We start from the raw sequence: 27,368 nt of genomic DNA on the forward strand, positions 1-27,368 counted from the left end.
ACACTACAGAGTGATGAAGACTTTGGGAGGTATAGAATGTTTAGTAGCTACTGAAGTTTTCTCTTACGAAAAGCAAAAACAAACAAAACACCAAACCAGTTAGCCCATTATGACACACTATTAATTAAAAAAACAAAACTCACCCAGGACCAGAGATGCAGCTCAGTTGGTAGAGTGCTTGCCTAGCTCTGGGTTTGATCCCCAACACCACATTAAAAACAAAAACCGAAACACTGAGCATGGCAGCATACGCTTCTAATTCTAGCATTTAGGAGGTAGAGTCAGGGGAAGGAGTTCAGGGATAGCCTGCTTGACAAGACGCCCTTTCTCAACAACAATAAAAAAGTTCTAGTCAAAAGTAAGTCTCTGCAGTTGAGGCATATATAGCATGTTGGGACCTAGACTGTAGCCCCCAGCTTCCTCTCCTGTCCTCTGTCAATCAAACAGCACACTCTCAGCTTTCCTCTGGCACTATTCTGCCTGGCTCCCTCAGAGCTGCCCACATGGTTCCTGCATCAACTTCCCACATCCTCCTGTCGTCCTGTTTAGACACTATTCCCTCCTCCCCTGAGTAAGGAGCACCTTACCATTAGAGCTGACCACCCAGGATCATGAAAGGCTCTGTGGTTAGTCCCAGCTCACTTGAAACAGACATACTTTGGCAAGTGGGATGGGTGGCCTGTTGATGCGTACATATATTAACATACAGACACACAAACACACACAGGCACAGACACACAGACACACACACACACAATCAACTCACAGAAAACTAATTTGGGGGCAGGCAATCTTGCCATTATGGGGTAACTGTGCTCAAACATGGCATTGCCTAGCAACAGGAGGAGAAGGCACATCCCAGCACTGGGTTGTAATGAATCACTCACTTGACTACTGTTTAAAATGGGAACAGATCTGATGGGAAGATCTGGTTCAATCTGGAACAAGACTTCAGAGTATTCTGTAGACTCAAACTAAGAGAAGCAGCAGGTATTTTACCCACAGTCAGGCTTCAGACCAAAGGAGACTTCCTATTTATCCTGTTAGATCACGCATTTGTTGAAAAACTACACTATACAAAAATATGGTTTTGATAGCCTTGTTCCCATGACATTTTGTTCTGGCTGTGCTCCAACTTCTAAGCCTTCACATATGGTTAATGAATATCACACATGTAAGAAGGTAAAAAGGACAAATAAGGTGTTCATAATTAAGAAAATAGGACATCTGAGCATCTGCCTTCCCGTCAAATTCCCTGGTTTTAAATGAAGGTGTGAAAAGAGCCCCACATACGAGCGAGATCTGTGTCTGGATCGCCTGTTGTTAGGGTCCACTTGGCTTTTTTCCTTTTGTCTCCTTAATACAGCTTCCCACTGAGGCGCTGAATCAACCATATCATTCTCCTGTCGTATTCTGAAAAGGAAAACCATTCATCTAAAGTTAACATCCAAGCCAGAGATGGTGGACCACAGCACACCTGTAATCGCAGCACTAAGGGGGCTGAGTTGGGAGAAGTATGAACCCATGGCCAGCCTGTGCAGCACAGAGACATCCTGTCTCAGAAATAATTACCCCAAAATCATGACGTTAACGCCCAAAAATGGTGCTTTACTATCATCTGAAACAAGTTTTTTTAAGGTTATTTAAGCGACAGCAGTTCAATTACCAGCACTGAAAGCTAAGACTGTACTACCTGGATTACTGTATAACTACGTAAATAAGTGTATATTCCCATAAGTATATACACACAAACATATACAGTGTTCATGTTAAGTACATTAATGTATTTTTATTTCCAGACTTCTTTGCTTTAAAAATTTTTAAGAAAAAGCGTGTCAAATAAAAACAATAATTGGGGGGTTGGAGAGATGGCTCAGCAGTTAAGAACTCTGGTTGTTCTTGCAGAAGACCCAGGTTTGAATCTCAGCACCCACATAGCAGCTAACAACTGTCTGTAACTCCAGTCCCAGGGCATCCAACAGCCTCTTCTGACCTCCGAGGGCATTGTACGACATGGGTGTACTTACCTTCATGCAGGCAATATACACATACACATAAAATAAAAATAATAAATTAAAAATAATAATTGGAAACACCTTTAAGCCAGGTGTGGTGTCCATCTGCAATCACACTTAGGTGGTAAAAGCAGGAAGATCAGAAGTTCAAGCCAGCCTCAGCTGCATAGCAAGTTTGAGGCTGGGTTGGGCAACATGAGACCCTGTCTCAACACAATTTAATTTTGACCAAAGAAATAACCAGTGTAATACTACAATACTATTTTTTTTTAGACAGAGTTACAATGCTAATCTTAAAGTCTTTAATAAAAGCATTTTTATTTTTTAATGCATGCTAGTTAAAATGCAATACCTTTACAAAAACTTACTTTGAAAAGGTCTTAAAAATTCACAGTAATTGTTAACATTATCATGAGCCATAGGAACCAGACATAATTACATAATTACCATTTCTTTTTAAGACAGAAAACCAGAAGTGTACAAAGTTCAATATGGTAGGACAAGGCTTTCCCAGCTGAATAAGCATGTACCATTTTTACGTGGGGTTGCTCAAATGTATAAGACGGAATGGAAATTGTACAGCCAAATGGCAGGTGCCAGGCAGCAAACCCAAATGAGGGAAAGGAAGATGGCAGTGGGTGTCAAGGAGCACAGGCCTTTCCATCTGTGATCACAGGACAGCACTACCAAAGGCTCTCATTTTTCCAAAAGACGAAACCCGTAAGTCTGGATGTTTAAAGTGAACTCTTCTAATTTGCAAGTATTGGCAAGCAATTCTGAATTTTTGTGTGAACTTAACAAACTCATCACAGATCCCACTCAGCCTGTAGTAGTTTTAGCCTCGGATGTATCTATTCTTCATGAGGTGAAGCATGGTGGAGGTGAGAACTTAAAGAAGTCCTTAACATGTAAATAAAGATCAGAAGTTCAAGGCCAGCACTGCAAAGATGCCGTGGAGCTGTGAATACTCTCGGTGCAAATCAAACACCTGTTGTGTGATATTATGTGACTATCTAACTTTTCATTTCTGTAAGCTCCACAGGAGGCTGCACCAGTGAGTGCCTCCTGGGTGTGGAGAGACACTTGGGACTGTCTCATCCTGGTACTGCAGCTATGTGAGCCTGACTGTGAAGACAACAGCAGAAAGCACCAGCAAGTTTGAGTGTCCTCTCTAAGCAGGGTCCTTGTATTCCCGGTACAGCACTTAGCATAGACTGCGGACTGCATACATTCGCTTGGAAATCAGAGTCAGTGATGGCAGCAAATTCATCTCACACAGAATTAAACAGTGATAACAGAATGAAAATTCAAGTGAAAAAGAACAGTACCTTATGAAGAAGAAACTATTTAATCTGTAGACAAAGGGGAATGATGGAAAGTAAAATAGTTATCCACAGCAAGCTGTAAGCCTTTGAAATGTATTTCCTCCCTAATGTTTTCATGTCTGCTATTTGAAGAATAACATGATGTAATCATGATACATGTGCAAACATGCATATATGATATTTTGATATCGTTTACTTAAACAATTTTTATTAAGAATTCATGCAGGGACTGGAGAGATGGTTCAGCAGTTAAGAGCACTGGCTACTCTTACAGAGGACTCGAATTCGATTCCCAAAACCCACATGGCAGCTAATAACAGGCCATAACTCCAGTTTTAGGTGTCCCCATGCTCTCCTCTGACCTCCCCTGGCATTGCACACACAAGTGTACTTATATACATGCAGGCAAAACACTCATACACATAAAATAAAGTAAATTACGAGTTTTTTTAATTCCATGCTTGGGTGGGGTATAAAATCCTTATCTTTATACTCATAGATATCTCTCAGCTCTCATCAAATAAGCTTTTTTTTTCTGGCAATAGGTATCAATTAACAGAGAGACCCACAGTTGGTCAGTGTGCAGTGAATAAGAGACTATGGAATGCTCAGCTCTAAATGGAACATCTATATCACACTCCTGCCATAAAGGCTTAGGGAGCATCCCTTTATCACACCCCCTGTCCCTAAGGCTCAAGGACATTTCAGAAGAAAGGATGGAAATATTTAAGAGCCAGAGGTAGTTGACATCTGCAGCAAAACAGTATTTGTCTCACATGACAGGGCCGTTACACACATGAACTCAGAGTGGTTGTGACTACATGCATTAAGACCTACACAAAATCCAGCCAGCAAAAATCCCAGCATGGATGTGGGAAGACCTCATGGAGTCCTACCCCTAGCTGAGGAGCAACTGATGAATTGATGGCTGGAGGAGGGTAGGGGGAGTCAGTTTTCTTCAGGGATGCGGGCCCTGAGAGGCCACTCGTGCTCCAGTGGATGTCCTACACTCTTGCAGCAGCACCAAGTGGACTCCATGGGTTCAAAAAAGAGTAAATGAAGTTGGGAGGGAAAAAAATGTTCTGGGGGTGGGTATGTGGGGGGGGCAGAGGGGAGGAATTGGACGGAAGGGAACCGGAGGTGGATTTGATCAAAATACATTATATGCATGCAGATTTGAAAATCTGTTAATCTTTTCAAAGAACCAACTTCATTTCATTGGTTCTTTCTATTTTGTTCTTGTTACTTGTTTGCTTGTTTCTATTTAATTTCAGCTCTGATTTTGATCATCTCTTCACATCCACTGGGTTTTAAAAAAAATATTTTAAATTATGTGTATATGTGTGTCTTGTGTGCACATGCATGCGGGTGCCTGCATGGGCCAAAAGCAGGAACTAGATCCACTGGAGTTGGAGTTACAGGCAGCTGTAAATTTCCTAATGTGAGTGCTGGGAAGTGAACCCAGGTCTTCTACAAGAGTAGGAAGTGCTCGTAACTGCTGAGCCATCTCTCCAGATACCATCAACTTCTATTTAGGGGTATTGTTTGCTCTTGATTTTCCAAGGCCTTCAAGTAAATCATTAAGTTATTTTTTAGAGATCTATCAAGCATTTTAGGTAGACACTTAGCACTATACACTTTCCTTTTAGGACTGTTTTCATTTTTATTCAACCCTAGGAATTTAAAAATTTCCTCGTTGATGTCTTCCTTGACTCAATTATCATTCAGTGATGTGTTGTTTAGTGTCCATGAGTCTGTGTACTTTCTGTAGTGTCTATTACTGTTGACATCCAGCTTTATTCCATTTTGGTCAAGTAGAATGCAGGATGTTATCTCAATTTTCTTATGTTTTAAAGACTTGCTTTGTGCCCGAGTATATGGCCGATTTTGGAAAATGCTTCATGAGCTGCTGAGAAAAACGTGTATTCTTTAGTGTTTGGGTGAAATGTTTTGTACATGTCTGTTAAGTCCATTTATGATGCCATTTAACACCAATGTTTCTCTGTTCAAGTTTCTGTCCAGATGACTTGACTATTGCTGAGAGTCAGGTATTGAAGTTACCCACTATCTCTGAATTGGTATTAATCTGTGGTTTTAGATCTAATAGTATGTTTATGGTTTTTTGTTTGTTTGTTTGTTTTGGTTTGGGTTTTTTTTGCAGGGGGGAGTCTTTTTGAGATTGGGTCTCCCTGAAGTCCAGCTGGCCTGGAACTTGCTATGCAGGCCAGGCTGCCCTTGAACTGAGAGATTCCCCCTGGCTCTGCCTCCCAAGTGCCAGGATTAAAGGCATGCACCACCACACCTGGCTCTAGCAGTCTGTCTCTTATGAAGACAAATATGGATGTGCCTGTATTTGGTGAGTATATTTTAGAGTCCTCTTGGTGCATTATTCCTTTGATGAGTACGAAGTGACCTTCCTTACTTCCTCTGATTAGTTTTGGTTTGAAGTTTATTTTGTCAGATATTATCATAGTTACACCTATTTATTTCTTAGTTCCTTTTGCTTAGAATACCTTTTTTCAGTTTTATATCCATAGGTATCTATTGCTGATGGTATGTTTCGTGGAGGCAGTAAAAAGATGGCTCCTGTTTTCTTTTTTTTTAAAAACTTTTTAAAAATTTTATTTATCATTTTTATTTTACATGTATGTGTGTATTGCCTGCATGTAGGTAAGTGCACCCACGTCATACAATGCCCACGGAGGTCAGAAGAGGCTGTCAGATCCCCTGGGACTGGAGTTACAGACAGTTGTTAGCTACCATGTGGGTGCTGGGATTTGAACCTGGGTCTTCTGCAAGAACAACCAGTGTTCTTAACCGCTGAGCCATCTCTCCAGCCTGGATCCTGTTTCCTAATCCAATCTACTAGTCTGTGTCTTTATTGGAGAATTGAGACCATTAATATTAAGTTATTAAAATCTCGACCCAAGACTTAGACATAAAATGTGTTTCTCTGAAGTCTTACCTCTGGAGTCTTTTCAACTAAAGCTTCCATTCTAGATGGGATTACTGCACAGTTCCTGAGCAGGATTAAATTTAACAACATGAAATATATTTATCAGGAAGTCAGGATCTTTCAGTATTTTTGTGTATCAGCCCTACTAGAAAGGCTGAGAACCAACTGAGTCCGACACATACTTTTCCCAGAGTAGACATTTAAAAGGAAAAGAGCTGTACATGAATTTTCATCTATTGTAGAATTCAGCAGGTTAACCTTCACACTTGGATGAAAAATTAAACCTTTGGGAACACGTGCATGTAGATATCCTTTACCTTGTCAGTAATAAGGACTACATCAAAATGAATTTCAGATTATAACATATACTTTTATTTTTCAAACTAGAAGGTTTCAAGTGAGGCCAGTGAAGCCTTGCCTCTCAAGTGAGGCCAGTGAAGCCTTGTCATATCCTTGTGACCCACATGCTTTAAAGACAGATGCCTTCTATAGGTGATGCTGTTTCATAAATATTCTAACAAGATGCATTAAAAATGCAAGGCCCATTGCAGAGTCACAAGAGAAGCCCATCTTCCTGAGTAATGCTGGTGTGGCTGTCCTGGTCTGTAATGAAGTTTGAAATTACACTCTTACAAAAGGCCTCTGGTTAATGGTGCCTCATTACAAGAATGAAAGTGTCATTTCTTCCATTACTGAACTGCTCCAGAAGGCATAGGTGCAACCTGGGAACAAAAAAATCCCAGCACTTAGAAGCAAGAATATTTTAGCACTCAGTCCTTGAGAGGCATGTGTTACTTTTTTTTTTTTTTTTTTTTTTTTTTTTTTTTTTTTTTCCCTGTAGCCCCCAGCTGTTCCGGAACTCACTAAGTAAACTATAGTCTGAACCCTAATTCTCCTGCCTTGGCCTCCCACATCCTAGGATTATGGGCGTGCACTACCACCTGACATGATTCTTAGATTTAAGTCTCATTTATTCTTAGATATAGGATATACAAGTGGTGTTATGCTCCCTTAAAGCTATATTTTAATTTGATATAGAAATGTACATCATGAGGAATGGAAACTCTAAAAGCCTTGAATTTGGCATAAAATCTTTCTTTAAAAAGTCAAAATGTGCTTTCATATCACAATCGTGAGATTATCAAAAGAAAAAAAGAGTTCATTGTAAGTTAAATTGCAGGTGTAGTCCTTTTTAAATGCTACAAAAGACCTGTACCCCTCAATCCCTTAAATCTACATTCAACATATTTTTGCCTATTTCTCCATCTGTTAAGCATAGAGAGTCAACAGCCAGTGTAGGAAATCTATCATAACAAGGCTTTTTCTTTTTAATTAATGAGAGAGATGCAGCCAATTTCAACAATATTTCAGAACAGGAGAATTTTAACGTATTTCCTCCACTTCTCACCAAACCTTCATAATCTACTTTTTCCTAGGCTGCCCAAGCAATTTAGATTTTACTACTTGACACTTCAAATTTGCTAAGACTTTGAAGATGAAATGCCATATAATCATTTGATAACAATAATGAGGATAACTATTCCTCTTCTTTCCTTTCTTCCCAATTATAGTTCTGTCTCTTCCACACAAATCTTCATATTACCCAATGAGTTATCACACAAATCCCCCAGGGGCTCTACTTTGTCCTCTCCCTTTATCAGTTTTGTACTTAATGGGACCTTCCTTTATGCAAGTTCTTAATTCACTGAGATAAAGACCATGTTTAATGCTGAACCTGAGAAGTCTTTAGAAGCAAATGCATAAGCCCTCTGCTCTTGTGTTCTGTCCATTCCCAGATCTGCCATTATCTAACTCAGAGACTTTGAGCAAACTGCTTATCTCTTTTGGTCAGGTCTCAGTTTGTTCATGTGCAAAATTGTTTCAAAGATCTGTCTAGCTTTAAAACTCAATGTTTTCCTATTTGTATTTTATTTACAAACCAATCACACACTGAAGCAAATCTTTGCTCTTTGGCTGCAGCATAACATTCCAGACAACTGCTTCACATGGCCACTGAACTGTTAAAATTAAATCAGTGAGTCCCAACTGATGGGGAACTTGTGTTCTCATCAAATGCACTCACTTTTGGCTCACCTGCTCTAAAGCAATCTTCCTTTTTTTTCAGTAGTTTTTTCTTCCCTAGGGAAATTTACTGGATCTAAGCATCTGTTGACTTATTCCCTTAAGACCAGTAAGCAAAAAGATGCATTTACTTTCCCCACCATCAATAAATTATTCTTATTTGCCCTTAAAGTTGTTTCACTCTCTTCTACTTATTTCTTATACTTCTGCTACTAAAACGGACTACCTTTGATGCAATTCTACTTTGAAATTCTCTTGTTTTCATGATTTTTAAAATCTGTTTTCCCCACAGGAATTTGACAGCTTGCCTCTGCTGTAACTTTGTATTTCCACAGACTCTCCATCAATTTTCATTATGCTCTGGAAGCCAAATGTCCCCCATATCAAAGGTCTGTATCTTGGTATGCTCATTAAGGTAGAAATCAGGAGCCTCTGCATCTGTGGCATGGTGACCACAGTCTGTCTGCACCAGCTGTGTAGGAGCTATCCTCTTCATAATCAAAAAGTATATCTTATTGCTGTCCTTAAATCAAGGACAGCATAGTGGGGGATGCTTGCAAGGAAAATACCTATGTTCCGCTGATGTAGAAAGAAGCCTACATGATTTCAAGTTTGCTAACATCCCCATTACATTTTTTCCCTAAGGTTATCGAAACAATCTCTGTGTGTGTGTGTGTGTGTGTGTGTGGTGTTTGTGTGGTGTGCATGGTGTATGTACATGTGTGTGCACAGGTGAACATGCCTATGCACATGCTTGCGGAGATCAGGGAAGGACATCAGGTATCCTGCTCTATCACTTTCTACTTTACTCCTTTGAGACAGGGTCTCTCACTAAGCCTGATGCTAGGCTTGTGGCCACCAAGCCCCAGACAGCTTCCTGTCTCTACTCCCCACAGCACTGGGGTTGCAGGCATATGTGTGGCCATGCCTAGCTTTATATATGGGTGTTGGGATCTGAACTCGGGCCCTCATGCTGAACTCAGGTCACCCCTGCACCTTTTAAAAACCACTCTCTTGATGAAATCTAAGTCAGGATCTTCTGCATTCACCCCTATCCTGGTTGGCTTTGGTTGCCAACTTGACACAGCTGGGAAGAGAGCACTTCAATTGGGGGATGAATTTCCTCTATCAGACTGACCTGTGGGCACATCTGCAAGGCATTTTCTTTATTGTTGAGATGTGAGAGGACCCAGCCCCCTGTGGGTGGTGCCACCCCTGAGCAGGTGGGCCTGGGCTGTATGAGAAAGCAGGATGAGCACAGACCAGAGGATCAAGGCAGTAAGCAGTGTTGCTTGTCCTCTGTGCTTCGGTGCCTGTCTCCAGGCTTCTACCCCAGCTTCTCTCAGTGATGGACTGTGACATGGAGGAGTAAGATGAATACCCCCCTCCCCCCAGTTGGTTTTGGTCAGAGTGCTTTATCACACCAACGGAAAGTAACTAAGATACTTCCACTCAGCAATCTTGTTCCTGCAAGTTATAATGTTAAATTTCTACCAGAGGAATATGCTTCTTCCTTATTTAGAAAAATTATATAAAAGACCTTAAAGGACATATAAGAACTATCTTAAGCTGTTCTTCAGATACTAATAGATACATCATAGACTAATAGACTAATCAATCCTAAAAGACATCTGTGAGTCAGGAACAAACTAACAACATGCATGCCATAATGAATGCATGTTTCAAATGTGGTCTTTTCTGTTCAAAGGAGCCAGCCCCACATTCCATATCCTCTAGGGCTCCAGATAACACAGGGCAGCTGAGTGTTCTCATTAGTTTAATAGCATCTGCCTGTGCAGGAATTTTGCACACTTCACAACACATCCATTATCTCCTGAATCTTAATCTGTGAGGAGGGCAGGGTAGGTATTCTTTCATCTTGAGCTTGAGAAGCAAAGGTCCAGAGGATGTGGTAGTTTGAATAAAAATGTCCCTCGTAGGCTCCAAGCCTTTGGACATTTTTCCCCAGGTTGGTGGTACGGTTTTGGGAGATTTTAGGAGGAGTGGCCATGCTGGAGGAAGCATGTCACTGGGGGCAGGCTTTGAGAGTTCTTAAGCCTTGCCTGATTTCCAGTTTCTGCTTCCTGTGCCTGCTTGAAGATGTGATCACTCAGCTTTCTGCTCCTCCCACCTCCTTCTGCCAGGTCTCTCCACCATTGTGGACTGTTTCCCCTGGAACCATAAGCCAAATAAACTCTTCCTCCTGCAAGATGATGATGGTGTCTCATCACAGCAACAGACAAGAAACTAATACAGAGGGTAAAGTGACTAGCTCATAGCCCAGAACTTTTCAAAGCAGGATCATTTTCATAACACACACTGCCTATTTTCACAAGGACACAAAAGTGTCATACACACAACTGTTGTTTATGATGCAAATATCCCAGAATAAAAACAGGGAAGGCTTCCATTGGTCTATGGTACCAGAGCTCTAGTCCTGCTCTTGGGCCCATTTCTCTAATTTCTCTTACTCTTAATCCTCACCAGGCTCTAGAGTACTTCCACCTTTTCACTTCTACAAGAAACAGCAGACTCTTGTCTATCTGTGTCACTCACCCCTCCAAATCTTCCACTTCAAACACCAAGAATCTAGCAAAACTTCAAAGCTAATGAAAGAGTGATCCAGAGTCTCCCTAGCAATGCCCACAGGACAGCAGGTTTCCACCAAGAGCACAGTTCTGCAGACCCCTTTCTCTGAATGTGAAGAATATCTTATTTCAATTTTAAATTGTATTTATTTATTTATTTAGTCTTTTTGAGACAGGGTCTCCTTGTAGCCCCAGCTGTCCTGGAACTCACTATGTAGACCAGGCTAGCCTCAAACTCACAAAGATCTGCCTGCCTCTCCCTCCCCCGTGCTGGGATTAAAAGTGTGCAACACCACACCTGGCTATTTTTTTTTTCAATGTCCATGAGTATTTTGCCTGCATGTATATAAGTGCAGCACATTCGTGAAATACCCATGGAGGCCAGAAGAGGACATAGAGGCTCTGGAACTGGAGTTACGGGTAGTTGTTAGCTGCCATGCGAATGCTGGGAACCAAACTTGGGTCCTCTGTAAGAGCAGCCAGTGTTCCTAACCAATGAGCAATCTCTCCAGCTCCACGGACAGTATCTTATTAAGTTAAAGAAGTTTGCAAGGGAAGCTGGTGCGTGAAAGGTTTTATTTGATAGGCCGACTTCCTGGGTCTTCCTTCAACATGCAAATCCAAGGTACATGCCTATGGGCTCAAACCTGTAGAGGTGAAGTGACTGATCCTTTTTAAAATTTGTTTTTTATGGGCATATGTTAATTATATATAGTAGTGAGTTTCATTATGATATTTTATATGTGTATATGCCATATTTTGGTCATATTCACCCCAATACCCTCTTCTGTTCCTCTCTCACTCTCACTGATCCCCTTCCTCTTCTCAATTACTGACTGTCCTTTCTGATCTTAGGGACAAATGTCAAAATTCTAGCCATTTAAAACAAATACAATTTAATATTCACATGATCCATTAATTTCAAAGTGATTAGACTCTGATAGGCTCCCATTTGATAAATGAAACCAAATCAATTGTTTCACTAATCAGTACAGGAAAATAATCTCTAAATAAAGCTTAAGTAGGCTGGGGTGCATATAGTTGGTAATGTCTGCCTAGCTTGCATGAGGCCTGATAGCCTGCACCACATAAACTAGGTGTGGTAATGTAGGCCTAGATCCCAGCGCTAGGAAAGTAGAAGCAGAAGGACCAGAAGTTAAAGGTCATCCATGGCTGCATGCAAGTTTGAGCATAGGCTGGGCTATAGAAGATCCTATCTCAGAGAGCGAAAGCATGAGAGAGAGGAAGAAAGAAAACTTAAACAATTTAGCTCTTAATCCTACCAGTAAATTGAAACGTCAATGTTATTTTCCAATACCAATCTATCCTTCACTATTTAGACCACAACAAAAATTTCATACCGCCTTAGGGGGAACATCATATACAAAACCCTCAAAAATCTGCTAAAAGCTATAGATACCATCTCTAGAAAATGATGCATTTGAAACACACACAACTTTATATATAATTCCACAGGGTTGTGAGACCACTCCAGAACCAAGTCATGGATGGGATTAAGAATGCCTGGTACAGATGCACTGTGCTGGTACACACCTATAATCCCAGCACTTAGGGCATTGAGTATTGAGACCAAACTATAGCCTGCCCTAAGTTACTCCATGTTTGAGGCGTTGCCTTGCCCTGAGAGACTTCGTTTACAAGCTACTTTTGTTCCCATTTTGAGGGCAAATGGAGAGGCAGACTGACTGTGCACAAGACACAAAGCAGACTGATAAATTTTCTTAAAAGTAGAAAAAGTGTAGCCGGAGAGATGGCTCACTGGTTAAGAGCACTGACTGCTCTTGCAGTGGACCCAGGTTCAATTCCAGCACCCATATGGCAGCTACAAACCATCCTAAACTCCAGTTCCAGGGGAATCCGAAGCTCTCTCTGACCTCCTTGGCATTGCATGGCACGGGTGCACTCACATACATGCAGGCAATACACTCATACACATAAAATGAAAATAATAAAAGTTTGTTTTTTTTAAAAAAAAAGTAGAAAAACTGCTGTCCTGTGAGTTTATCAACAATAATTAGGGTTGTAGGAACACATGGGTATGTTAAATCATATCAGGAAAATCAGGTTGGAGAACTTACTGGACACATCTGACTGAGAAAAGAATTTTTAAAATGGCTGTAGAAATGGCTACAAAGGGTTAAAAGGCCGCTGCAGAATTTAAGGAGTTTGAGGCCCAACTGCACAAACTGACAGGAACGAAAACAAAGCCCAAACCAAACAACAGCAACAAAAAATCACCACCAAAACCTACCAATTTCTTTGTGCTTCTCTGTCAACTTTGTCTTGACTTTCTGTAACCTACATATAAGCATAGATATTTTTACTGTGGGATGTGTAATGTGTGATCTGAGAGTTAAAGTTAGCAATTAACATTGGAATGAAAGAGTATGTGTGTGCCTCAGCAGAGTACCAAGGAAACTGGTACTGCCTGGCAAAGTGCTGCCAATCTGGTATAGTGCTACCAACGAAACCTATGTAGCTTCTGAATTTATTGTTATTCAATAAATTCTGACATTGTGGAAAGACAGAAACATGTTTGTCTGTTTCTGTTTCTGACATAAAATGCTCATGACAATGTGACAGGAGGGTCTTGCACTACACAATGAGATCTTGTCACAAAAAAACAAAGAGAAAACCAAGAATGACTGCTACAGGCTGGAAGAGGAGTAGGAAGGGCAGAGGGCAACTGAAGAAGCAGAGATGATTTGTTTTGTTTTTGAAATGGGGTCTCCCTGTAGCCCCAGCTGGCCTGGAACTTGCTATATAGACCAGTCTGGCCTCGATTTTTCAGAGATCTGCCTGTCTCTGCTTCCCAAGAGCTGGTATTAAAGGCATGGGCCACCACACCTGGCTGGATTTTAACATTTTTTAGTGGTGCTAAAAGCTTATTCTAGATGAAATTAATCTGTGAACATTATTTCTCTTCACACATAATAGATTTTTAAATAGGGGCTTTTATTACACATGGAAACAATAGAGCAGCTTGAGCTCTACTGGATCAAGTTTGTGAAAAAATAAACAACAAATGCCCAGCACTCCCACAGAGTGGCCTGAGGCCTAATAAGAAAGATTTCCTGGGCTGGGGATGTAGCTCAGTTGGTAGAGTGGTGGCCTAGCATGCATGAGGCCCTGGGTTTGATCCCGAGAACCACATAGAACTGGCATGATGGCAGTTCATGCCTGTAGTCTATCTTTCAGAGGTTGAGGCAGAGGTTCAAGGTCATCCCTGACTATACAGAAAGTTTGAGACTAGCTTGAGCTTCATGAGATTCTGAAAAATGACAATAATGATAGTAATAATAAGAGGATGAAGAGGAGGACAAGAAGGAAGAGAAGGAGGACTATGATGAGGAGGATGAGAAGGAGGAAGAAGAAAGACTTCTTTTATGTTTAATTAAATATTTTAAAAATCCAGCAAGAAGGTATGGTAAAGGAAACAACATCCCAAGACCATACCCAACAGCCAAAAAACAAAAAAACCCAACTATGCCAGAAATTCCACAGGACACATGTGCTCCCGAAGTATTTTCTGAAAAATAAATTTGGGTATAAATTGCTCCTCTCTCCAAGCTACAGTTTCCCAAAGGAAGACAGGAAAGCAGGATGTATGGGGTTGGGGGGTAGGTGCTTGCTGCAAAGATGATGCAACACCCAAGGAGATGAGGGTAGGGGAAAGTGTGCAATCAAAACTAATGATAAATGAAAAATCCATAAGGAAATCTGATACTGGATAAGCTAACCAAAAAACAGAATAAAACAAAATTACTTGAATGGAGGTACCTTGTGAGTGGAATAAAGCGGCTCCCATAGGAGCCATAGATTATTATTGAAAATCCCAGTGCCACGGGTAAGCTATCTCCCTGTAAGCTGTTAGTCAAGGAGGCCCCGGAGGCCAACAGAACAATACAGGCAATTGTCACTGCTCTTGGTTGCCCACCAGTACTAGATGGTAAGACTTTATTGGCTGAGGACGTCACACATCTTGGTTGCAGGACATGGAGAAGTCAAGCTGCACTGTACTGGAAGCTTCCTCCATGTTGGCTAGTCCTTATAGTTCAGTCAGTGCTACGCAGGCTGCTGGGGGAGAATTGTCATCAACAGTCTTATTTGGCTGTGTTCCCTTTGTGTAATAACAATGGTCCAGGCAAGCTGAGTCCAGTGATGTAAAGGAAAGTCTGCCATGGGGATAACCAGCTGCATTCTGGTTGGATTTTAGGCAGGCTCCACAGGAGAGAATTCTGGTACCATAAACCCAGTCAAAAGTCAGTAGATAGGAAGGTCATAGGCCCTAGTTGGAAAGCTAATGCTGTTGTTCATTTTGCTAATTGGATTTGATGTGCCTGTCAAATAGCCTTTTTAAACAGCTATGTTTATGCCCACAGAATAGTGCTGCTGTCAGCTTTGGTCAGAGAAGTTTCTTTTGTAGCGGTCAGTGCAGAAGCCCACAATTCATTAAAGTAATGAGAATACATGACTTATGAATGCTCAGTCATAAATAAGGCACCCTCTCCAAGGCTTAGGAAACACTGAAGGTCAGAGTGGGGGGATGGTGTGGAACACTGCCAAGCATCACATGGCTCTTGCACTCACAGCAGCTGCAATTACCTGCACAAGATCTGAACAAGACTGGGCCAGTCAACACCCTGTCACAGAAGGGGGAGGAGCTCAATGGGTCCCAGCCCTCTCTAAGGATTTACATGCAATTAATAGTTGATGGGGAAGGGAGAGATATTTTTTTCAATGCCCATGGTCCTATGAACAACCCTAATGAAAACTCATTGAGGGAAATAGAGAGAGAGAGAGAGAGAGAGAGAGAGAGAGAGAGAGAGAGAGAAAGGGGAAGAGGGAGGGAAGTAGGAAGGGAGGGAGGGACAGTGGGACAGAGGGAGGGAGAGATGAAGGCTTCAAGGGGCAGGTTGAGAAGTAAATTAGTGGGACTAGGAAGGGGACGAGAGAGAGTAACAGAAGTGAACATGACTGAAATACCATCCTAGTTTGCTTTCTGTTGCTATGATAAACACCATGACCCAAAGCAACTTGGAGAGGAAAGGGTTTTTCATTTTATACTTCCAGGTACCAGTCCATCACTGAAGGAAGTCAGGGGAGGTGATCAAGGCAAGAACTTGGAGACAGGACGCACCAGTCAGATCACCTGCCCAAGAGTAGTACCACCCACAGTTGGCTAGATGCCCTCACATCAATCAACAGTCAAGACAACTCCCCACAGACATAGCTACAGGCCAATATGATCTGGGAAATCCCTCAACTGAGACTCCCTCTTCCCAGACAACTCTTGGTTGTGTCAATAAAAAATAACCAGAACAAATACATTATGTACTTTATGAAAATGGCATAATGAAACCAATGATTCTGTATTATTAATATATGCTAATAAAAATTTTAAAAGAAGATAGAATTTCCCAGAAGTTGCCTTTCTCCCCAAAGTTATAATTTCCCAAAGCCAGATAAACAAGTGGGGTGGGTCAGGGTACAGGCCCTTGCTGCAAAGATAAAGAATTACCCAGGGCTGAATCTAGAGACCTTGCTAGTGAGAAATCAAATATCAACATGTACCAGATTCTATTTGACCAATGCTATGGTCACTAAAAACCTTTCATAGAAGCACAAAGATGGTGCCAAAAGCTTGCCGAGTCCCACTGGCAGCCAAGAACAGGGAAGGTGCATGGGACTGACGACTCATCACCTTTCCAAGAGAAGTCTCCTGAACAAGTGCAAAGTCAGATATCAGGACCTATCCTTTGCCACAGACCCAAGAGTTCTTGTACAATAGCAGGACTACAGATTAAATATTCAGACCCAGGCAGCCTCATACAGGATGCAGGCATCCTGGCAAAAGCCAGATTACCGGATGGAGGGGCTGACGTTACCACAGCATAGTGAGTAAGTGGCACCAGAGGGAGTGTACAGACTTTGAGCCCTCCTTCCTTGCACACCGTTGCCTGCTACAGCAGAATCTGCATGGGTGGAGGTCAGAACTGAAAATACTTCTTCCTCTGTCCATTTTTTTTTTTTTTTTTTTTTTTTTTTTTTTTTTTTTTTTAATATATGTCAGTCTTCCAGAGACAGAGGAACCTATCTAACCCTAGGGCAGTATCACTTCAGGTAAAATAAACTGTGAAAGCCTTTGGCTCCTTTACATGAACAGGGATCATCGTGTGCTTTGAAAGCTACGTCTCTTCACTGGCCTTACAAAGTACATTAGCATTTGAACATTCAGAACCCTGCTATTCTAACGCTGAGAAAGCCATTTAAAAAACTGTCCATGGGGGAGAGAGGTAAAACTTCTCAGGGAAGAAACACCTGGCAGGATCACTGATGCCAGTGCATCTGGATCAGTCGTGGGCGATTTAAGGGTTTTGTGGCAACTTATCAATTGTTTCATTTTGAACAGCACATCTGGCCCCAAATGACACTGTTTTTAAACAGGTTATATTCTGAGCAGTTGAGAAGGGCATTTAGGAGCACAGCTTGGAATATAGAAAACAAAACAAATAGCTTCTGGTTTGGTCAATAAGTCCAAACTTTAAGCAGAGAAACCAGGTAAATTTTTTTTTTTTTTGTCTTGTTTTCTGGTATTTGTGCAAAAATGCTTGCTTTTACAGTAGGAAGAAGATAGCCAAGGGACAGCTGCCTCTTGCTGTTGTATTTTCACAGGGAAACTCAAATTGTTTCCTTGAGAAAAGTGTCATAACACACTGATTTTGCAACTATCTGGTGTAATTCTGGCCCCTGAAAAGCGGCACATAGAAACTTTTCCTAAGCAAGTAGTCCACTCTTCCAAAGCTGTCTAGGCTATTGAGATACGGGCTTTGTAGCTAGAGGAAAGACCATTCAGTTTGCGCCAAGCACAAGGGTTTCCAAAGAAGGACCTTGGAAATTAGTCCAACTTCCTCATTTTACAGAAGAAGATGGCCTAGAAAAGCAAAGCAAGCAGGCCTGAATTCCACATTAGGTAAAAACAGGTTTCTCAACAGCAGTTTTAGTACTGGATGCATCCTTGTTGGGGGGTATGTCTTCTACACTGGAGAATGTTTAGCAGCATCTCTGTCCAGTAGCAATCTTTCACCCAGTTGCAACAAAGATAAATGTCTCTAAACACTACCAAATGTCCCCTGTGAGTGGGACAAGAAGGGCAACTCTCCCAGTTGAAAACTTTAAAATCAGTATGACCGGCAATCAAATCCGGCCCTGTGGTGTTTCCATTAGTCACATGAATACTTGTTTTCAAGTAAATATTTTGTATCTAGGAAGAAGGAATTCATGCATTAGGTCAACAGTACTAATCCTGATTACATGTTATATGATCTTACTAACAAGCCCTTAAAAACTGAGTGCTACAAATATTAACTAACTACTCATCTGTTTACTTGATATGACTATAAACAGGTATGTAGATATATATGTGTGTGTGTGTGTGTGTGTGTGTGTGTGTATATACAGAGAGATATGAAGTTAAAATTAATACAGTCTCTAAGACAATGAGTCTCATTTGGGGGCCAGGTAAAGTAATAGCATATTTAAAGATATTTCGAGGAAAAATCTCTTCACCAATAGCAAACTCTCCTCCTCGCCTTAGACAAAGTCAACATACATTGTACCTGAAATACAGAATTACCTTTTAAAAAGATAATTCACTGTCAAGTTATTTAATCATCTTATTGTAGAAATTAGAAACTCAAAGAGCATCAGAACAGCGCCAGATCCCTTTGTACCACCCCCGAATGAAGCTCACAAGCACACAGACATCAGCTTCTACCCAACAACAGCCTTTGATTTCAGAGTTCTAGTTACTTGCACTATTTAGATATTACCTGTTTCGCTTTTTCCGATGCTCTCTGTTAGAATTCTCTGATTCGCTACCACTACTTGTGTTACAGCGTGAGCGTGACCTGAAGGCAACAGAGAAAGGAAAGGGGAAAAGAGACCCATGTTTATGACAAGCTTTAGAAAGATTCATTAGGTTCTTTGGAAGTAATTTTACAGAAAAATTACTAATCCAAACATACAGAGCTGTATTATTCATCTCCCAGTAAGTGTTTCTGAACTCAGTCAGACATCTGAGTAAGTCTACAGCTCAGGGAAAAGCAGGGCGGAGAAAAGACAAAGCCGATTAAGGCTAATGACACGTTCCCAGAAAAGGACCACAAAAACTGATCACTCCCAACAAAACTCTGACACAGCAAAGCTAAAACCCCTGCTATAAAATCTCATCCCCATTTAGAGGGGGAAAAAGTTCAGTTCTAGCGCTTTGAATTTGTACTGCTCTAGTGACAGATTTTACTAATAGAATGTGTGAGAAATACAAGGCCACTGGATTTTACTTCCTCCTAACTACCTCTACAAAAGGACAGGCCTCCAGCCATCCTGCCAAGATAAGAAAGGCCTCTGGGACAACACAGCCTCAGCTACCACCTGCCTGTTCAATACATTTGGGGATAACACATACAGAGAGAGAAAGAGAGAGAGACAGAGACAGAGAGACAGAGAGAGATTTTGTTGTGGCATGGTGGTTTACAGTAGAGCAGGACTTAGCTGACAGCTCCCCTGAGACATAAAAGGAACAGGAAATAGAAAAGAAATGTCAAGGGACAGAACAGAGTGGAAGACTAAGAGTCAATTGAAACTGGAGTCAACACCAAAAGACTGACAATTCAATTCAGTACTCTTAAAGAAGCCACGACAAAGACGAAAACAATCCCACTCACGCCTCAACTTTACACACCCCACTCCTCACTCCCCTTTTGCTTTCTCACCTCCTCCTCTGCTTTAGATCTGAGTCTTCACCACTGTTATGGGCTTTCCTAAGGAAATAAAAGAGCATAGTAAACTGCATCTCCCACATGCAGTTGTTCTTACTTTGTAATATCAAAGTTTATGTGTTTGTATTGATAAATTTGAAATTGTCGGCAACTTGGGACTTACTTGGAACACATGTTCTGAACTAAAATGCTTCTGAAAATAAAGATTTACTTTCACATCTTCAAAAAAAAAAAAAACCTCTAGCACCTGGTTAAGAAAGCATACCAAAACAAGCTCCACTTCAATTAATTCAGATCTCTTCTGTATTTGTTCACACACCACACATTTATGTCATATATGTGTGTCCAGCCCTGTAGCAGGTCCCAGACATGCACCATACCACAGCTGGCCTTGAGAACATAGCAATCTGCAGGGATGTTGTAATCTATGCTTAATGCACAACATGTTGGATAAATACCATTCATCCAAAGATGGGATTAGTTTGCAGTTTCCAGGTCTGTAATCTTCCAGGCCATTCTAACTGATTCCTGCTCTCAGTCAGATGCCCTTCTAATATCCTGGCCTTGAAGCTCCTTTATTTCATCTATAAATCCTTTTGTACCACAACTCACCAATCTACATCGTGGTCATACTTTGAATTTTATTATCTATAACCATCTCCAAATACATTGCTGTCTAACCACAAATTCCTTTTCTTCTAGCTACTACTTCCTGTTTACCTTCAAGTACCTCTAATAGGGCTCTTGGTTAAAAGTGCAGGCTCTGAAGCCGGTCTAACTGAATTTACGAATCGCATCTCTTCCACTGAGGAGCTCTGAGACTGAAACAAATTGCTTCTCTACTAAGAGTCTTGGTGTTAACAGAACCATCCAAAACCAGTTATAAGGAGAAGAAAATGAGGACTTGAAAACTGGCTCAGAGGTTAAGACTATGCACTGCTCTTGCAGAGGATCTGAGTTTGGTTCCACATCAGAAGGCTCACGATCACCAGCAACCCAAGCACCAGGGCATCCAACATTCTCTTTTAGATTCCACAGGCACCTGCACTCAAGTGTATTATATGTGTATATATGGAGCACAGTATTAATTTTTCATTAATGGTCTGATGAAATTTCCATTCAGTCCTGAACTTTTCTTTAGTTGAGAGACTTCTAATTTCTATTTTATTACTTGTTATCAATCTTATTTATATTTAAAAAAAACTGAAATGGCTCAGTGGTTAAGAATGTGTACTGCTCTTCCAGAGGACCCGAGTTCTGTTCCCAACACAGATAAACAGCTTGTAACAGCTTGTAACTCAAGCTCCAGGGGATCCTACATTTCTGGCCTCTGTGGTCATCAGCACTCATGTGCACATACCCTCATACACACGCACACACGTAATTTTTAAAAATAAAATTAAATCTTAAAAAATAATAAAAATACATCTTTAAAAATTAATGCATTTAAAATGCAAAGGACATTGGTCTCTGTAAACTGTTACTATTATAATTTTTAAGCATTTTTCAAATTTACTTTATCAAAATACAAGTACAATACAAAGTACAAATGTTTTGCCTGCATGGAACTGCATCATTTTTGTTCAGTGCCCATGGAGGCCAGAGGAGGGCATCAGACCCCCTGGAACTCAAGTTATAGTTGTTAGCCACCATGTGGGTGCTGGGAACCCAACCCAGTTCTCCACAAGAGCAGCCAGTGCTCTGAACTGCTGAGCTATCTCTCCAGTCTTTCAAGCTGTTACTATGACTGCTCACTCAACTGTTCTCATCCTGCCCTTTATCAGATCCCACGAGCACTGTCCATTGTCTCCTTACTTAGCTTCCACTTTGTTTAATAAGCTGCACATCAGTTCTCAGCACTTCCCCTAACTCTGCTTTTCGTTCCATCTTTTTGGGAAAAACATCACACAAAGTACCCAGGTTTCCTGGGCCAGTCCCAAATTGCTAGCTGAGCAGCAGTGGCTAGAAGGAGCCTGTTACAGTACAAATCTGCTTTCGTGACCTTGGTGATTCAGCAGTCTTACCACCTTTTTCTGACCTAGGAATGCTTCTACAGAGCACTGTTAGCACCTCTGCTTCAGCTCGACTCTACTTTCTCCTTCCAAAGGAAAACGTGGCCCTCAGATAGGATTCTTTCATCTTCCGACTACCCAGAATAACACTTACCAACGTCTCCCTCTCTGTCACTTATGGAACTACCCTGATGGCTAAGGTTGGCTCCCCACCCACATGCTCCATGGGTCCCATCCCATGTCCTCTCCGTGCCCTTCACTGACCACCCTCTCATCTCTCACGTGTATCAACCCTGCCAAACCCCTTTTGCTAGCTTTAAATATTCTCAACATAAATTTTTTTTTATAAATAGTTATTTTATTTATGTGTGTGTGTGTGTGTGTGTGTGTGTGTGTGTGTGTGTAGAGGATGTGGGGATCAGAGAATAACTCAAAAGAATCCATTCTCTCTTTTTCCATCATGTAAGTCTGTGAGGGGCTAAATCCTGATAAGCAAACAGGGTCACTGAGAAATAATAAACATGGCATACCTCCATCTTCTGGATCCAAGATAAAAGGCCTAAAGGCTCCCCCTCTAGGCAGAGGAGGGTTCTCTTTCCAGCCAACTAGTCCAAACCAGTTCGGATAAAAACCAAGGCTGAACTTGTACAGCTCCTCAGTTGGAGCCATAAACCTATCAGCCTTCTCTTCTTTGTTTAAGATGACCAATCAAAAATTAGGGGAAGGAAAACCACTAAAACCCTTAAAACCCAGGTCCTCCCAGGGGGTTTTGGATTTTAGTTTCCAGGTTCCTCTCTCTACTTGTGGAGAGCTTTATTTCTCTGTATGAGTGTGTGTATGGATGTATGATCATTTTTCAATAAAAGCTGGCTTGCTTCTTGTTCTCTGCTGGTCTGAGATTTTTCCTTTAATTGGCCAAGGAAATGAACCCAGCCATACCCCTAGACTGAACCCCTAGGCCACAACAGGTTCTGGGATCAAACTCAAGTTTTCAGTCTTGGTGGTAAGCACCTATACTTGCTGAGCCATCTTGCCAGCCTTCAATATAAACTGACTCCATACAACTCCCCTGCTTCTATCCCTGCCTTTCCTCTCTCTTTCAAAGTCAAACTTCCTGAGAGAGCTTCGAAGACTCTGCTTTATTTCCTTCCAACCTATTACCCCCTCTCAGCAGAGTGGACATGGCTTTTTAATTTATTGATTTTTTTTAATGTATATGAGTGTATTGCCTGCATGTGTGTAAATGCACCCATGCATACAATGACTGTGGAAGGCATTGGATCTCCTGAAACTGAAATTACAGACAGTTGTTAGCTATCATGTGGGTGCTGAGAACCGAACCCGGGTCCTCTGCAAGAGTAGTCAGTGCTCTTAACCACTGAGTCATCTCTCCAGCCTCTGTTTTCTTTTCCCATTGGCCTTAACATACTTAACCCTAATAACACAACATTGATATGAGGTTCCTGTCCTTACATTTTGGATGATTAGGCATCCACACAAAATTCCAAAAACATCCTGATCTTCTATGTAAGATACAACAGATCATTTTCTCTGCTTTTAAGAAGTTTCAGTGATATTTATGTAGCAGTATCCCTTTGAAGAGCAGAACACACTGACTCAGCTAGGAACACTTGTCTTTAAGTCCAGTTCTTTCTTTCCAGGTAGAAATATTTAATATATTCATCTATATTATCAATACAATGCAATATACACTATATAGTTAGCATATTATCTATGATATTTTTAATTTGTCATTTTAAATATAGAAAGTTACTATCAGTAGTTCATAAATTATTCTCTAAAATTCTGTTTCAGAAAAATACTTCAGGACCCCTATCTACTTTATCTTGAAAAGAATAAGCTTCCTATCTCCATGAGGAACCAAAGAGTAGCAGCATTTTGAGAATTACATCATAAATGCAGCTCACCTTCTCCTCATGGGCTGCCCCAAGTCATTGTCGCTCCCACAGGATGGGTTCCGGCGGCGAGCACAGGGGAATTTCGGGGACTTAGTGCGGTCACCAGGAGAGTTGTAGAGTCCACTAGAGTCAAAGAGTCCACACATCAATGGGGAGTTTTTACAAAACTATGAAGCGGTGATGGTAGTGTGTGGGGGGGTGGGGGGTATCATTGATGTCATTCAGAATTTTCAGAAATACATGATCTTACGCTAAACTATCCTAATGACCACTTACATAGTTTCTTCATTATGCACTGGTTCTCCCTTCTGTCTTTCTAGCAAAAGGTTTCATGGAAAGAAACATGCTATTGATTTCTAATTCAAAATTTCCCCCAGCCAAACTGATGAGGAATCTGCCTCATCCATGGCTCACTATGAGCAGCCACAGAGAAGTGGGCTTCCCTGACTCCATGAGCTGCACCTGCTAAGCACTCTGCTGCCTTGTTCACAAGGACAACCAGCCTCTTTACCTCTGGGGTCCATTTTCTTCCCATGGTGCATGAGGTTTGCTTCTTTGGGTGTCAGGGCTGTTTTCGTTCTTTGCTTTCTTAAAGCTTTAATAATAACAAAGAATGAAAAATAAGTTAGTCACAAAGTAAATGATGTTAACTTACATATTGATAAAATTGTGTACTAAAGGTTAAGTTGTACATGTACATGTGTGTTTGCTTGTGTATAGCCATGACTCTTTTTAAAAAGAACACAAAGTGGCTGCCTGATAACTGTATTTCTCCAGCAAGCACTTTTGGGTCTCCTTCCTGCTTCTAATTGTACTGCCTCAGGTGAAACAGAAGCCTTCAGAAGTTCACCCCAGCAGGGAAGAGGAGGAGGTAGAAGTGGGTTAAGCACAACTAAGCATGTGTGAAACCCACTATTTTATCGGCCAATTAAAAATATAATTTTTTAAAAATGGAGGCGTTTGAATGGAGATATACTGAATAGACAGACAGTGCTTCCCCCAGAAAGGTTATTAAATGAAAATCTCAGGGCCAGATGTGGCATGCCTCCCTGTGAGTTATTGCTCAGGAGGCCCCCAAGGACCTCAAAGTAACAGAGGCTACTGCCATTGCTCTTAACCAAGAGCAATGCCCACCATAAATAAGTGATAAGACACAATACACTTTTGTTTCAGGACATAGAGAAAACAAGCTGGAATGGATCTGGAAGCTTCCTCCCTGCTGACTACCTTTCATAGTTCGGAAAGTTGCTATGCAGGCCACTGAGGGAGAAAAGTCATGACTGGATTTTCCCAGCTATATGGACCATGCAAGCTACAATACTGACTTGCCAATAAAGTTGTGCCTACAGGTGTAATAGTGGTATGACTGTTATGGGGCTAATTGACTGCTTTCTGATGGAATTTCAAACCTGCTCCACAGAAGACAATTCTTGCCTGGTGCTATAAATCTGGTCAAAAGCCCATGGATGGGAAGGTCATAGGCCCTAGATAGAAAACCCACTATTGTTGTTTGACATGCTGTCAAATATTTATGTTTATACCCACAGGTTAGTGCCACTTGCCACCTTGGACAGAGGAGCTTCTTTTTACAGTAGACAGCACTCAATGCAGAGACTCATAACAAAATGCTGAGAACAAGTGACTGTTGAGTGCTCAGCCCTAAATGGGACATCTATATCAACTCCCACAAGGGTCACATTGCAGACGAGTGGGTGGGAAAAATTAAGAGCCAGAGTCTAGGAGGAATGCTGTGAAATGCTGTCTTCTGAACTATCATGGCCACTGCATTCATGAACTCACATCAGCTGTGATTACCTACACAAGACTTGCACAAGATCGGGGCAGTCAATAATTCTAGCATGAATGGAGAAAGAGCTCCTGAGGCTCCACCCATAGGTGAGGAGCTATTGATAATTGATTGCTGCGGGGAGAGGGGGACCCACTTTTCTTTGAAGGTGTGGTCACTGGTAGGATGCCCAAACTCATGCAGGTAGTACTAATTAGACTCACAGGGTTATGAAAGAAAGGAAGAAAGGAGGGAGGAAAAAAAGGAAGGAGGGGGGAGGGAAAGAGGGAGGAAGGGAGGGAGGGAGGAAGGAAGGAAGGGAGGAAGGAAGGAAGAGAAGAGAAGAGAAGAGAAGAGAAGAGAAGAGAAGAGAAGAGAAGAGAAGAGAAGAGAAGAGAAGAGAAGAGAAGAGAAGAGAAGAGAAGAGAAGAGAAGAGAAGAGAAGGAAAGAAAGGAAGAAAGGAGGGAGGAAAAAAAGGAAGGAGGGGGGGGGAAAGAGAGAGGGAGGGAGGGAGGGAGGAAGGAAGGAAGGGAGGAAGGAAGGAAGAGAAGAGAAGAGAAGAGAAGAGAAGAGAAGAGAAGAGAAGAGAAGAGAAGAGAAGAGGAGGGATATGACAGTGGGACCAGCACATATTCAGGGTGTGGGATGCAGTGAGAGGGGAGAGTGGGGATGGATGTATATGATCAAAGATACATTGTAAATATATGTGCTACTGTCTCATTAAAAAAAAAATTTAGGACCCACAGACCTCTCTCTGACCCGCAGGTCTCTCTCCAGGGTAAGTCCATTGTACACTCTGCGCCTTGACTCCCCCAGCCTCATTCCCACACCCATCTCTCCTTGAGCCTGGGTCCTGTCCCATTCCTTGTCTTGGAGCCCCAGGCACCTGGGGAACCACCACTGCTTCCTGATCCTTTGCATCCAGATAAACTCAGTTTCTTCTCGGATCCCCAGGAGCACTGCTTCTGGGCCTGGCCCTGCCCTCTCCTCCCTCTACTTCCCTGGGACAGCACAACCCCTGGCCTCTTTCCTGGACCCCCGGGCTGAGCTTTCTCCTCTTTGTGATCGTTTGAATCCAGACCAACCCAGCTCCTCAGTGCAGTCGCCAGGAGCCCTTGGGGCCTTTTTCCACCCCCATCTGCCTTTGCACCTCTGGGTGGCATGGCTACCAGCTGCCCTAAACCAGCATCTTTCCTGGGCCCGGCTCCCAGGCCAGTCCAACCTCCAAATTCCTGAGGCCAAAATCTTTCCTGGAGGGATCCAGACCTTAGGGGAAAGCCTCAGAGCTTCTGATCCTCATCTGACTTGGGCCTCTGTGGGAACTCCTGAAGACAAAAGCAATCCGGCCACTCCAATATAAAATCAAAAGAGAAAACCAGAAGCTTAGATGAACCAGCTTTTCATGCACAAAAGTAAACCAAAAAAACACATAAAGTTCAAAAAAAGAAGCAGACCTAAACTTGAAGGCTTGAGTCTCACAAAAGAATCAGAAACTACAAAAGAAATTCACATGTCAAAATCAAAGAGAAAAAAATAATAACATGAAAAACCAAAATAACATATCCCCACCCAATACCAATAGTCCTCTAGAAGAGTACAGTGAGAACCACCTAGAGATAATGCAGGACATGGAAGTCAATTATAAACATGAAAAAAGAATTCAGTGAATTTAAAGAACACACAAACAAAAGAAATCAAAGAACTGAAGGAAGATAGGGTTAAACTTTTGGAATTCAGAAAAGAGCTAGAAATATTGAAGAATACTTAGGCTGAAATGAAGAAGGAAATGAAAAACTCAGTAAGCCAATTAGAAACGACAGGAGAAAGCCTCACCAATAGGATGAATGAAATGGAAAACAAAATATCAAGACTGGAAGATAAAA

The 27,368-nt window shown here is 41.6% G+C and overlaps 1 protein-coding gene across 4 annotated transcripts in view; it reads right to left on the bottom strand.

The window, feature by feature from the left end:
• The window catches only part of Epb41l4a (erythrocyte membrane protein band 4.1 like 4A), a 276,057-nt gene that overhangs the window by 17,118 nt on the left and 231,571 nt on the right, over nucleotides 1-27,368 (bottom strand). For all 4 annotated transcript variants that reach the window (XM_008829628.3, XM_029561863.1, XM_029561865.1 and 1 more), the window contains exons 14-18: nucleotides 24,210-24,293; nucleotides 23,708-23,821; nucleotides 19,762-19,809; nucleotides 18,820-18,897; nucleotides 1,294-1,413 (exon numbers count right to left, since the gene is read on the bottom strand). In XM_008829628.3, coding sequence (XP_008827850.1) covers nucleotides 1,294-1,413; nucleotides 18,820-18,897; nucleotides 19,762-19,809; nucleotides 23,708-23,821; nucleotides 24,210-24,293 — 444 coding nt within the window. The remainder of the gene's footprint in view (nucleotides 1-1,293; nucleotides 1,414-18,819; nucleotides 18,898-19,761; nucleotides 19,810-23,707; nucleotides 23,822-24,209; nucleotides 24,294-27,368) is intronic.

This window comes from Nannospalax galili, unplaced genomic scaffold (genome assembly GCF_000622305.1).
Source record: "Nannospalax galili isolate Female #2095 unplaced genomic scaffold, S.galili_v1.0 scaffold494, whole genome shotgun sequence".
Taxonomy (NCBI): domain Eukaryota; kingdom Metazoa; phylum Chordata; class Mammalia; order Rodentia; family Spalacidae; genus Nannospalax; species Nannospalax galili.